The following is a 13304-nucleotide window of genomic DNA, read 5'->3' on the forward strand; positions in this document are numbered from 1 at the left end:
GGACCTACCCTTGTTCTCGTCATTCTCATGTTTCTCACATACGCATAAAATTCCTTTGGGTTATCCTTGATCCTATCCGCCAGAGATTTTTCATGCCCTCTCTTGGCTCTCCTAATCCCTTTCTTCAGGTCCCTTCTGGCTATCCTGTCTTCCTCCACTGCTCTGTCTGAACCCTGTTTCCTCAACCTTATGTAAGCCTCCTACTTCCTCTTTACAAGACATTCAACCTCCCTCGTCAACCAAGGTTCCCTCACACGACCATTTCTTTCCTGCCTGACCGGTCCATTTGTATCCCCCTGCTCCACACGTACGCATGCATCTGTCCAGACGGATCTTAAATGAATCTACCGTGCCTGCCTCTACCACTTCTGCTGGCAATGCATTCCAAATGCCCACCACCCTCTGTGTGAAGTACTTGCCGCATGTATCCCCCTTGTGACTTCACTTTCTACAATGGGGAACCTTATCAAATGCCTTACTAACGTATATGACGTCTAACAACTTGGTCACTTCCTTGAAGAATTGTATTAAGTTGATAAGGCATGATCTCCCCCGCACAAAACCATGTTGCCTATCATCGATAAGCTCATTCTTTTCTAAATATAAATAGATCCTATCCCTCAGTACACTCTCCAGCAACTTCCCCACTACTGACGTCAGGGTCACTGATCTGTAGTTATCCGGAATATCCCTACTACCCTTTTGTGCAGGGGGACAACATAAGCTACCCTCCAGTTCTCCGGCACCTCACCTGTATTTAATGATGCACAAAGATATCTGTCGGGACCCCAGCCAGTTTCTCTCTCGCCTCCCTCAGCAACCTGGGATAAATCCCATCCGGTCCTGGGGATTTATCCACCTTAATAACCTCTAGCCTACCCAACACATCTTCCCTACTTATGCCAACATGATCCAGATTAATCAAACTTCTCTCTCTAATCTCAAGATTCATTACGTTACTCTCCTCAGTGAACACTGATGCAAAGTAATCATTCAGAATCTCACCCATTCTCTCAGGTTCGGCACACAGCCTTCCTTCATTATCTTTTAGTGGACCAATCCTTTCTCTAGTTACCCGCTTGCTTCTTATATAAGAATAAAAGGCTTTGGGATTTTCCTTAATTCTGCTTGCTAAAACTATTTCATGACCCCTTTTAGCCCGCTTGATTCCTTGTTTAAGACTTGTCCTACTCTTCCAATATTCCTCCAGGGCCCGTTCTGCTCTTAGCTGCCTAGACCTTATGTACGCTTCCCTTTTTCTCTTGGCTAGTCATACAATTTCTGTTGTCATCCATGGTTCACAAATCTTGCCCTTCCTATCCTTTGCCTTCAACGGGACTTGCCTATCCTGCACTACCGTTAACCTATCTTTGAAAGCCTCCCACGTCTCAAATGTGGACTTCCCTTCAAATAGCTGTGTCCAATCCACATTTCCCAGCTCCTGCTAATTTTGATATAATTGGCTTTGGCCCAGTTTAGTACTCTTCCCTGGGGACCACTCTTTTCTTTATCTACCAGTGTTCTAAAATTTACAGAATTAAGTTAAGCATCAAGAGTGTGGTGCTGGAAAGACACAACAGGTTAGACATCTGAGGAGCAGGAGAGCCAAAGACCTTCATCAGGAATGATGGGGTGACGGGAAATGAGGAAACTGGTGCCATGGGGTTGGAGGGTCTCGAAGCAGAAGATGAGGTCTTCTTCCTCCAGATGTCAGGTGGTTAGGGAATGGCGATGGGGGAGGCCCAGGGCCGGCATGTTCTTGGGGGAGTGGTAGGGGGAGTTGAAGTATTCGGCCACGGGGCGGTGTATTTGGTTAGTGTGGGTGTCCTGGAGATGTTCTCTAAAGCAGTCTGCAAGTAGGCATCCTGCCTCCCCAATGTAGAGGAGACCGCATCCGGAGCAACGGATACAGTAAATGACATGTGTGCAGGTGAAACTTTGATGGATGTGGAAGGCTCCTTTGGGGCGTTGGACCGAGGTGAGGGGGAAGGTATGGGCGCAGGTTTTGCAATTCCTGCAGTGGCAAAAGGTGCCGGGAGGTAAGGGTGGCTTGGTGGGGGGGCGTGGACCTGACAAGGGAGTCGTGGAGGGAATGTTTTTTACGGAAAGTGGATAGGGGTGGGGAGGAAAATATATCTCTGGTGGTGGCGTCCGTTTGTAGATGGCAGAGGATGATGGTGGTTGTGGGGGTTAGAAGGTGAGGACCGGTGGATCTGTCCTTGTTGCGGATGGAGGGGTGGGGTTCGAGGGCGGAGGTGCGAGAAATGGATGAGATGCGCTGGAGGGCATCATCAACCATGTGGGAGGGGAATTGTGGTCTTTAAAGAAGGAGGCCATCTGTTGTGTTCTGTGGTGGAACTGGTCCTCCTCAGAGCAGATGCAGCAGATGCGGAGGAATTGGGAATACAGGATAGCATTTTTACAGGAGGCAAGGTGGGAGGAGGTGTAATCCTGGGAGTCAGTGGGTTTGTAGAAGATGTCACTGTTTATGGAGATGGAGAGGTCTAGGAAGGGGAGGGAAGTGTCAGAGATGTCCCAGGTGAATTTAAGGTCGGGATGGAATGTATTGGTGAAGTTAATGAACTGTTCAACCTCCTCATGGGAGCATGAGGTGGTGCCGATGTAGGTTTTATTAGCACCTATCTCTACATTACCTACATGATGCATTGCAATAACTCACCAAGGCTCCTATGACCACTACCATCTTGGTCAAAGGCAGCAGTTTCATAGGAATACCACCTCCTGCACATTCATTTGCAAACCACTCACCATCCTAAATTGGAAACAAATCACCATTCCTTCAGTGTTGCTGTAACTCCCCACTTCCCAACCAGCATTGTGGACTGCAACAGTGCAAGAAGGCAGCTCACTACCACCTTCAATAGGGCAATTAGGGATGGACACCAAACACTGGCCCAGTAAAGCTCATATCCCAACAACAAATTAAAAAATTGTACATGAAAATTGGTTGCCACATTTTCTATGTTGCTACAGTGACTACATTTTGAAAATATTTCATTGACTGTAAAGAGCTTTGGAATGTTGTGCTGTAGAGAAAGTTGTTATACAATGTAAGACTTTAAAACATATTTTCACCATGTCCTCATGGAGGAAGGTAAAATTTACAAGTGAGTCCCAGAGGACTTATAAAGGTAAAATGAAGGTGAAGAAATGGGAGAATGCAGCTCTGACCTTAAAGACACAACTCTCTTTTCAGCCATCTCTCCCAGATGATGTGGAATCGAAGGATCCGGAATATCTTGATGAACAGAGGAAATATTTCATTATTCCTGCAGGAATTCGGCCAAAGCTCAAGACGTTCAGAATTGAGGTAGAACCGCGCTGAATTTGTTGCCATTTTAATGCAAGGTTGTTGTCCAATTGGAAAAAATGTTGGTTTAAGGGGCAGAAGCCAGTGAGTTGTGGGAAATGGTTACTTTTAGGACTGGAGAATGCTGACAATGATACACCTCAATGGTCAGTGTAGTGATAATTATAAAGACTTGACAAATGGAATGCAAAGTCAAATAACAATATTTGATGAACAAAACTGCAGTTGCTGGAAATCAGAAACACAAATAGAAATTTCTAGAAAATGTCAGCAGGTCTGGTGGCATCTAATGGGGAGAAAATACTTTGGGTCCAGTTCTGAAGAATGGTCACTGAACTGAAATGTTAACTGTGCTTTCTCTTCACAGATGCTGCCAGAACAGTTGAGTTTTTCCAACAATTTTTGTTTGTGTTACAAAATTTGCTGATGATTCCAAACTTGGAGAAGTGACAAACAGAGAGGGTGATAGAAATCGACTGCAACAGTACTAGTGGAAATTATCAGAATGGGCAGACCAATGGCAGATAAAATTTAATAGAGAAGGATGAGGTGATGTATTTTTGAAGAAGGAAAAGGAGGAGGCAATGTAGACAGAATGACACAGTTTTGTGTACTGGGACTCAGGATCCAGGAGTTCTTGTGCAGAGATCTTTGATGATGAGAAGATATACTAAGAGAGTAGTTAGCAAAGAATATGGCTACTGGGTTTCATAAACAGAAAACAAGTGCTGTCAAAATGTTGTTTGAACCTGGTGTAAAAAAAAACTATCTTTGCTGACCATGGACCGAGAAAAGCTGCAGAACAATGCCGACCTGAAGGTGTTCCAGCAGCTATCTCTCACAGCTCTGCCACAGACTCAATGTTCACTGGCACACTTTGAACCTTCTCATGTACATGGCCATTAAATAGATTTTATTTTTCTAGGTTCTGTTCTGGGGTCTCAGGGAACTGAAACGTATAAATCTTTTTGAAGTGGAGCAACCACAGGTGACAATAGAATGTGCAGGTCAGAAAGTCGAGTCTGAAATCATTACAAATTACAAGGAGAATCCTAACTTTGATGAACTTGTGAAGTATTTTGAAGTGGTATGTATTGAACTATTATGTAATAACTTCAATTGAAGCTGTCATGAATTAAATATTTAAATTGTTGTTAACATTGCCTTGTATGGATGGAGAAGAAACATACTGTAGATACTGGAAATCTAAGAACAAACAGTTGTGAAAACCTCGGCTGGTTTGGCAGGTCTGGCTATTATGGTCCCCACATGTGTCCCAGCAATGGTCCTAGTTGTTGGTCCTAGCTATGTCAGCATTTGTGAGTGATATATGGAATATTCCTCATTCTTCTACTCAAGTCTCCTCCAACATCTATTTCTCTGGTATACGATAACTATATTGATGCTTTTCCCTGCTGTTGTCTTGAAATTTAAAATTTCTTCCAATTGAAGAAGAAATTCTTCAACCTTTTATAGTTAATTCCTGACTCTTCATTTCCCTTTCTTGATTTTTCTGTGTCAATGTGGCCTATCAACAAATATTCACTACATGCTCTCTGACCCTACAGCTACTGTGGTTCACCTCTTTGCACATGGCATCCTGTACACTCTGTTCAATTCTCCCAATTTCTTGGTTTCAGTTGTGGGTGTTGTCAGATGCAGAATTCCATATGAATGCTTCTGACATTTCTTTTACCTCAACCAAACTTTCTTTCCCACTATGATCACATGTATTTTCCATTTCACACATTCTGCTCACACCCCTCACCCACTTGTCCCTGATCCATGGTATGTTGTCCTTTGTTGTCACCTTCCACCTCATCAGCCTTTGTATCTTGAAGAAGAATGTGTTGGAATTGGGGGAGAGGGCAGCAGAAGGACAGTATGTGAATTGCTCCTTAGGAGAACCAGCACACTCGTGATGGATCAAGTGGCCTTCTTTTGCATTGTAATGATTCTGTGCTTTTAAAATTAATTGGAATCTTCTGGAAATTGTTTATTTGGAATTGTTGCTTCATAGGACCTCCCAGAGCAGATGTACCTGCACCCACCACTCAGCATCTTTGTAGTGGAACAGCGTGCATTTGGACGCACTATCCTTGTGGGCTCATATACAGTCACAAGCCTGCAACAATTTTCCCTGAAGGAATTGGAGGAGAATCCAGAACCCGAGCATGATGATCCCAAAACCAAAAGTAAGATTAATGGATAAACTGTGGATGGAGGATGTGTCTAGTTCTGTGAGCGATACAGGAGAGTCGGTATATATGGGTGCCGTTCTGCAACAGTAGGGGTTGGTTAGCTCAGTTGGCAGAAATGTGGGGGGATTGGTTTGCAATGCAGAGTGATGCCAAGATGCCAACAATGCATTTCGCTTCCTACACTGGCTGAGGTTACCATGAAGCCCACTTTCTCAAACCTGCTCCTTGTCTGAGGCCTGGTGTCCTCTCTAATTAGAGAGTGGTCCTCTGGCACTATAGTGACTTCACCTGGTAAAGTAATACAATAATAAGGATCATGAGTAGTTGCCAATGGGAAAGCGAGTAACAAAGTAGCACAAAGAGTGTGCACAGAAAACTGCCCTCAGTGCAATGGTTTTCCTGAGAAAAACAACAATTTGGTGGCACGGTGGTTAGCACTGCTGCCTCACAGCGCCAGAGACCCGGGTTCAATTCCCGCCTCAGGCGACTGACTGTGTGGAGTTTGCACATTCTCCCCGTGTCTGCGTGGGTTTCCTCCGGGTGCTCCGGTTTCTTCCCACAGTCCAAAAATGTGCAGGTCAGGTGAATTGGCCATGCTAAATTGCCCGTAATGTTAGGTAAGGGGTAAATGTAGGAGTATGGGTGGATTGCGCTTTGGCGGGGCGGTGTGGACTTGTTGGGCCGAAGGGCCTGTTTCCACACTAAGTAATCTAATCTAATTTGCATTTACATCATTAATATTGTGAACTATCCAAGGAGTGTTTAAAAATAAAACAAAATCTGTCACCAAGTTACATGAGGAAGTAATTAGGACTGATGAACAAATTTTGATCAATGAGGTAGGTTTTGTATGTGGGTTCCTTCAAACCTGAAATGTCTAGTGTTGATCAGGATAACCACCATTTGGCCTTAACTTGTATTATTGAGTAAACAGTATGAAGTTTATTGTATTACCACACTGTTTACAGATTACATGAATATGATCCAAATTACTGTTACTGGGAATGAGATTGCAATAAGCACACCAGCCTTAGGTCTTTCTTCTGCATGCTTCTTCTCTACTCTATTCAAGATTTCATGATATCATCACAGTGGTAGCGCTTACTTCATTCAATCAAGTATTAACCCTTGTGGATCCGTATACTATAGTTGGCTTTAAGGAATGTCTTAAAGGAGGAAAGTGAGGTTAAGAAACAAAGGATTGTCAGGAAGGAATTCCCAAATAGAATATAGAACATAGAAAAGTACAGCACAAGCAAATGCTAATACGAATGCTACAGTACAGCAATGTTAAAGCCTCTCCAGTTTCAAAGTCTGTTGATTGGAAACACTACTTTTGAATATTTATTTGAGAATGGGTGATGACAGGAGTTGAGTTAATTGTGGCAGGATGCCAAGTCCCTGACCTGCTCTAGCATCTACTGTATTTTTATGACTGGTCCGGTTCAGTTTCTGGTCAATGCTAATTCCTAGGATATTGCTAGTGAGGGATTCAGCAACAGTAATGTCATTGAATGTCAAGAGGTGATGGTTATCTTTTCGTTATTGGAGATCGTCATTGCCTTGCATTTGTAATGCACATTGTTATTTGCCACTTGTCAGTTCCACAATATGGTGCTGGAAAAGCACAGCAGGTCATGTAGCATCTGAGGAGCAGGAGAATCGACATTTCGAGCATAAGCCCTTCATCAGGAATGAGACTTATGGGCCGGCAGGCTGAGAGATAAATAGGAGGAGGGTGGGGCTGGGGGGAAGGTAGTTGGGGTAGGTAGATGAATGTGGGGGGGAAAGGTGATAGGTTGGAGAGGAAGGTAGAACGGACAGATGGGAAAGATGATGGACAGGTCAAGAAGGCGGTGCTGAGTTGGAGGCTTGGGACTGGGATAAGGTGGAGGGGAGGGGAAATGTAACTGGTAAAATCCACATTAATCCTGTGTGGTTGCAGGATCTAAAGGAAGAACATGAGGCATTCTCCAGGCGCAGGTGGTTAGGGTTTGGCGATGGAGGAGGCCCAGGACCTGAATATCCTTGGTGGAGTGGGGGGGGGGGGGGGGGCGCTAGAATCACCCATGCGTTGGTACTGCAGTGATAACTCCTGATAAAGGGCTTATGTGCAAAACATCAATTCTCCTGCTCCTCGGATGCTGACTGACCTGCTGTGCTTTTCCAGTACCACGCTCTTGACTCTGATCTTCAACATCTGCAGTCCTCACTTTCTCCTACTTGTCAGCTCAAACCTAGGATATTGTTCAGATCTTGCTGCATTTGGAAATGGATTGCTTCAGTATCTAAGGAGTTGCAAATGGTGTTGAACATTGTGCAATCATCAGTGAACTTCCCAACTTCTGACCTTATGATGGAGAGAACTTCATTTGATGAAGCAAATGAAGATGGTTGGGACAAGGACACTATCATGAGGAACTCCTGCAGAGATGTCCTGGAGCTAAGATGACTGATCTCCAATAACCACAACCATTTTCCTTTGTGTAAAGTCTGACGCCAATCAGTGGAGTGTTTTCCCCTGATTCCTATTGACTTCAGTTTTATTAGAGCTCTGCAGAAATATTAGAACTAGCAGCATGAGTAGCCACTTCAGCCACTCAAACCTGCTCTATCTGATGTGACCTTAGCTGATGTCCTCTTGGCATCAACTCCATTTTCCTGTCTGCTATCACAACCCTTTAACCCATTATGAATTAAAAATCTGTCTATCTCTTCCTTAAACTTACTCAATACCCCAACACTCTGGGGTAGTGAATTCCACAGATTCACAACTCTTTGAGGGAAGCAATATCTCCTCATCTGTTTTTAATCTGTCACTCCTTATTCTAAAGCTCTGACCTCTCATTCCAGATTATTGCACAGGGGGAATATCCTTTCTACATCTACTTTATCAATCCCCTTTCGCATCTTATATACCTCAATTAGATCTCCTCTCATTCTTCTAAACTCCAGACAGTAAATAGCAAAACCACTCAATCTCTATTCTTAAGATAAACCCCTCACCTCTGAAATCAATCCAGTGAACCTCCCCTGAACTGCCATCAATGCAACTATATCCCTCCTGAAGTAAGGGGACCAAAACTATGTGCAGTACTCACGGTGCAGTCTCACTAATGCCTTGTTCAGTTGCTGCCACACTTCCTTTAGTAATAAATGCTAAAATTCCATTTGTCTTCCTTACTATCTGGTCTACCTGCAGACTATTTTTCTGTGATTCATGCATCAAAACATCCAGATCTCTCTGCACTGAAGTACTCTGAAGTTTCTCTACATTGAAATAAGTTTCCTTTCTATTCATCCAACTAAGATGGATTACCACGCACTTAACTATGTTAAACTGCATCTGCCAAATTCTGGCCCATTCACCGAACCTATCCATATCCATTTATAAATTTCTTATTTCTTCACTGCAACTTACTTTCCCACCTATTTTAGTCTCGTCTGCAAATTTGGCTATAGTACTTTCTATCCCCATATCCAAGTCATTAATATAGATTGTGAATACTTGGGCCCAAGGACTAAACTCTGTGGCACTCCACTCTTTACAGCTTGCTACTTAGGAAAAGACCCATTTGTCCCAACTCTTTGCTTCCTGTTGCTTAGCCAGTCCTCTATCCAAGCTAACAAATTACCCCTAACACCATGTAATCTTACCTTGTGTGTTAACTTTTTGTGGAGCAAGTTATCAATGGCTCTGAAACTCCAGATATACTACAACTATGGGTTCTCCATTATCCACTTAGACCATAAGACCATAAAGACATAGGAGCAGAAATTAAGCCATTCAGCCCATCAAGTCTGCTCTGTCATTCAATCATGGCTGATAAGTTTCTCAAACGCATTCTCCAGCTTTCTCCCCATAACCCTTGATCCCCTTGACACTCAATGACCTGTCTAGCTCAGTCTTAAGTGTACTTAATCAACTGGCCTCCACAGCCTTCTGTGGCAATCAATTCCATAGATTCACCACTTTCTGGCTGAAGGAGTTTCTCTTTATCTCTGGTCTAAAAGGTCTTCCCTTTACTTCAATAATGAGATGGATTTAATAACGAGAGGTCACGCGTTCAAGGTGAGAGGTGAAAAGTTTAAGGGGGATGCACATGGAAAGTACTCTACACAGAGGATGGTAGGTACCTGGAACGCGTTGCCAGCAGAGGTGGTAGAGGCAGGCACGGTAGATTCATTTAAGGTGCGTCTGGACAGATGCATGAGTAGGTGGGGAGCAGAGGGAGACAGATGCTTAGGAATTGGGCGATAGGTTTAGACAGTGGATTTGGATCGTCTCAGGCTTGAAGGGCCTGTACTCTGTACTTTGTTCTTTGTACTCTAAGGCCATGCCCCTGGGTCCTAGTCTCTCCAACCAATGGAAGCATCTTTCCAACATCTACCCTGTCCAGGCCATTCAGTATTCACTTTAAAAACATAAGAACATAAGAAATAGGAGCAGGAATAGGTCATCTGGCCCTTCGAGCCTACTCTGCATTGAATAAGATTATGGCTGATCTTTTCGTGGCCTCAGCTCCATTACCACCCTCTCACCGTAAACCTTAATTCTTTTGTTGTTCAAAAAAAATCTGTCTTAGCTTTAAAACCATTTACTAAAGTAGCGTCAATGACTTCACTGTCAGGGAAGTCCACAGATTCACCCTCTGGGTGACTAAGGTCCTTCTCAATTCAGAGTCTAAATCTGCTCCCCCTAATTTTGAGGCTATGCCCTGTTGTCCTAGTTTCATCTGTCAGTGGAAACATCCTACTTCTATCTTATCTATTTACTTCACAATTTTATATGTTTCTATAATATCCCCCCTCATTCTTCTGAATTTCAATGAATATAATCCCAGTCTATTCAGTCTCTCCTCGTAAGCCAACTTCCTCAACTCCAGAATCAACCTAGTGAACCTCCCCTCTAGTACATCCTTTCTCAAATAAGGAGACCAAAATTGCACGCAGTACTCCAGGTATAGCCTCACCAGACTAGTTGCAACATAACCTCCCTACTTTTAAACTCAGTCCATTTAGCAATGAAGGACAAAATTCCACTTGCCTTCCTAATTTAAACAATCCTTAGATAAGCACATGGATGATTTTGGGATAGTGTCGGAGGACAAGCTGAGAATAGTTCACAAGTCAGCGCAACATCGAGGGCCAAAGGGCCTGTTCTGCACCGTATTGTTCTATGTTCTATGTTCTACTTGTTGTACCTGCAGACCAACCCTCTGTGATTCATGTGCAAGGACACTCAGGTCCCTCTGCATAGCAGCATGCTGCAACTTTTTACCATTTAAGTAATAGTCCTTTTTACTGTTATTCCTACCAAAATGGATGACTTCACATTTATTAACATTGTATTCTATCTGCCAGACCTTTGCCTACTCACTTAAACTATGTCCATTTGCAAAGTTTCAGAGTCGCCCACACACTTTGCTCTGCCACTTATCTTAGTGTCATCTGCAAACTTGGACACACTACATGTGGTCTTCAACTCCAAATCATCTATGTCAATTGTGAATAATTGTAGTCCCAACTCTGATCTCTGAGGCACACCACTAGTTACTGATTGCCAACCAGAATAGTACTCATTTATCCCCACTGTTTGCTTCTTGTCTGTCAACCAAACTATCCATGCTAATTTTACCCGTCATGCCACGCAGCTTTATCTTATTCAGTAGCCTTTTGTGTGACACCTAGTTGAAGGCCCTTTGGAAAGCTAGGTACACCACATCCAATGGGTCCCTGTTGTCTACCGTGCTCGTAATGTCTTCATAGAACTCCAAAAGATTAGTTAGGCATTACCTGCCCTTCATGAACCTATGCTGCATCTAAAATGGGACAATTTCTATCTAAATGCCTTGCTATTTCTTCCTTGATAATAGACTCAAGCATCTTCCCCACTACAGACATTAAGCTAACTGATCTATAATTCCTCAACTTTTGTCTACCGCCCTTTTAAACAGTGGTGTCACATTTGTTGTTTTCTAATCTGCTGAAACTGCTCCAGAGTCAGTGCATTTTGGAAAATTACCACAAGTGCATTTCCTATTTCTCCCACCATCTCTTTTAGTACCCTGGGATGCATTCCAACAGGGCCACAAGATCTGTCTATCCTTAGCTCCATTATCTTGACCAACACTACTTCCGTGATGATTATTTACACATCCTCGCCTACCTTCGTCTCTTTGTCAGTTACTGACACGTTATTCATATCCTCCACTGTGAAGACTGATGCAAAATTCCTACTCAATGCCTTGGTCATTTCATTATTTTGCTTACTTGTTACATCTTCAAAGAACTTGAGAAAATCAGTCAAATATGATTTACCCTTCCTGCCTCCCTCCCTTTTTGAATAAGGGCATTATATTTAGCATTTTGCCAATCCATTGGAACCTTTCCTAAATCCAGGGAATTTTGCAATGTAATAACCAATGGATCCAGTATTCTAGCTGTCACGTCTTTTAAAATCCTGGATATAGGCCATCAAGCCCTGGGGACTTATCTGTCATCAACTCCAGTTTGATCAGTATTTTTCCCTTTGTGATGATGATAGTTTAAGTTCACCCCTTTCAACCACTTGATTGGTTTTATTCCTGAGGTTTTGGTTAGCACTGACTATCCATGTACTGGCACAACAAGGTCTCCTGGATACACTTTAAAAATTCCAACCTATCTAATCCTCTCACATGAATGCAATACCAGTTAATGTTAGTAAAGTTGAAGTCCTCTACATCTTTCTGTGAATCGCCTACATATCTGCTCTTCTACCTCCATCTGAATGTTGGGAGACCTGTAGTATAATCCCAGCATGATAATCACTTTTTTTTATATCTAAGTTCTACCCCAATGACCTCGTTTGAAGGCCGTTCTAGGATGACCTCCCTCATTGTTGCAGGTATGGTATATTGACTGGAACCAGCTGGATCTTGTTGACTATGAGATCCTTGATTGGGGTTGTTTACCTGGGCCAATCAGGAAGCCCCTGACTGACAAATATAAACAGGACATGAATATGAGCACTACTGCTGTATAACAGTAGTGTGGGGGGAATATAAAAAAGGAGATTTAGAAAACAAATGTACCTAACTAGGAGATTACATTCTCAAAGTTTGTGCGAAGATTTGTAGCTCGGGTGCTCGTTGTTGTGGTTCTGTTCGCCGAGCTGGAAGTTTTTGTTGCGAACGTTTCGTCCCCTGGCTAGGCGACATCATCAGTGCTTGGGAGCCTCCTGCGAAGCGCTTCTTTGATGTTTCCTCCGGTGTTTATAGTGGTCTGTCCCTGCCGCTTCCGGTTGTCAGTTTCAGCTGTCCGCTGTAGTGGTTGGTATATTAGGTCCAGGTCGATGTGTTTGTTGATGGAGTTTGTGGATGAATGCCATGCCTCTAGGAATTCCCTGGCTGTTCTCTGTCTGGCTTGCCCTATGATAGTAGTGTTGTCCCAGTCGAATTCATATTGCTTGTTCCCAACACCAAGGAGAGGGAAGCACTGAAATCACTAAGAACCTAGAGGCATGGCATTCATCCACAAACTCCATCAACAAACACATCGACCTGGACCCAATATACCAACCACTACAGCGGACAGCTGAAACTGACAACCGGAAGCGGCAGGGACAGACCACTATAAACACCGGAGGAAACATCAAAGAAGCGCTTCGCAGGAGGCTCCCAAGCACTGATGATGTCGCCTAACCAGGGGACGAAACGTTTGCAACAAAAACTTCCAACTCGGCGAACAGAACCACAACAACAAGCACCCGAGCTACAAATCTTCGCAAA

At 43.4% G+C, this 13304-nt stretch overlaps 1 protein-coding gene across 1 annotated transcript in view; it reads left to right on the forward strand.

Annotated features, from left to right (window-relative positions):
- The window catches only part of LOC122559891 (fer-1-like protein 4), a 349022-nt gene that overhangs the window by 174389 nt on the left and 161329 nt on the right, over positions 1-13304 (forward strand). Inside the window, exons 27-29 of the mRNA XM_043709999.1 lie at positions 3218-3331; positions 4257-4418; positions 5352-5526. Coding sequence (XP_043565934.1) covers positions 3218-3331; positions 4257-4418; positions 5352-5526 — 451 coding nt within the window. The remainder of the gene's footprint in view (positions 1-3217; positions 3332-4256; positions 4419-5351; positions 5527-13304) is intronic.

This window comes from Chiloscyllium plagiosum, chromosome 20 (genome assembly GCF_004010195.1).
Source record: "Chiloscyllium plagiosum isolate BGI_BamShark_2017 chromosome 20, ASM401019v2, whole genome shotgun sequence".
In the NCBI taxonomy this organism is placed as follows: Eukaryota; Metazoa; Chordata; class Chondrichthyes; order Orectolobiformes; family Hemiscylliidae; genus Chiloscyllium; species Chiloscyllium plagiosum.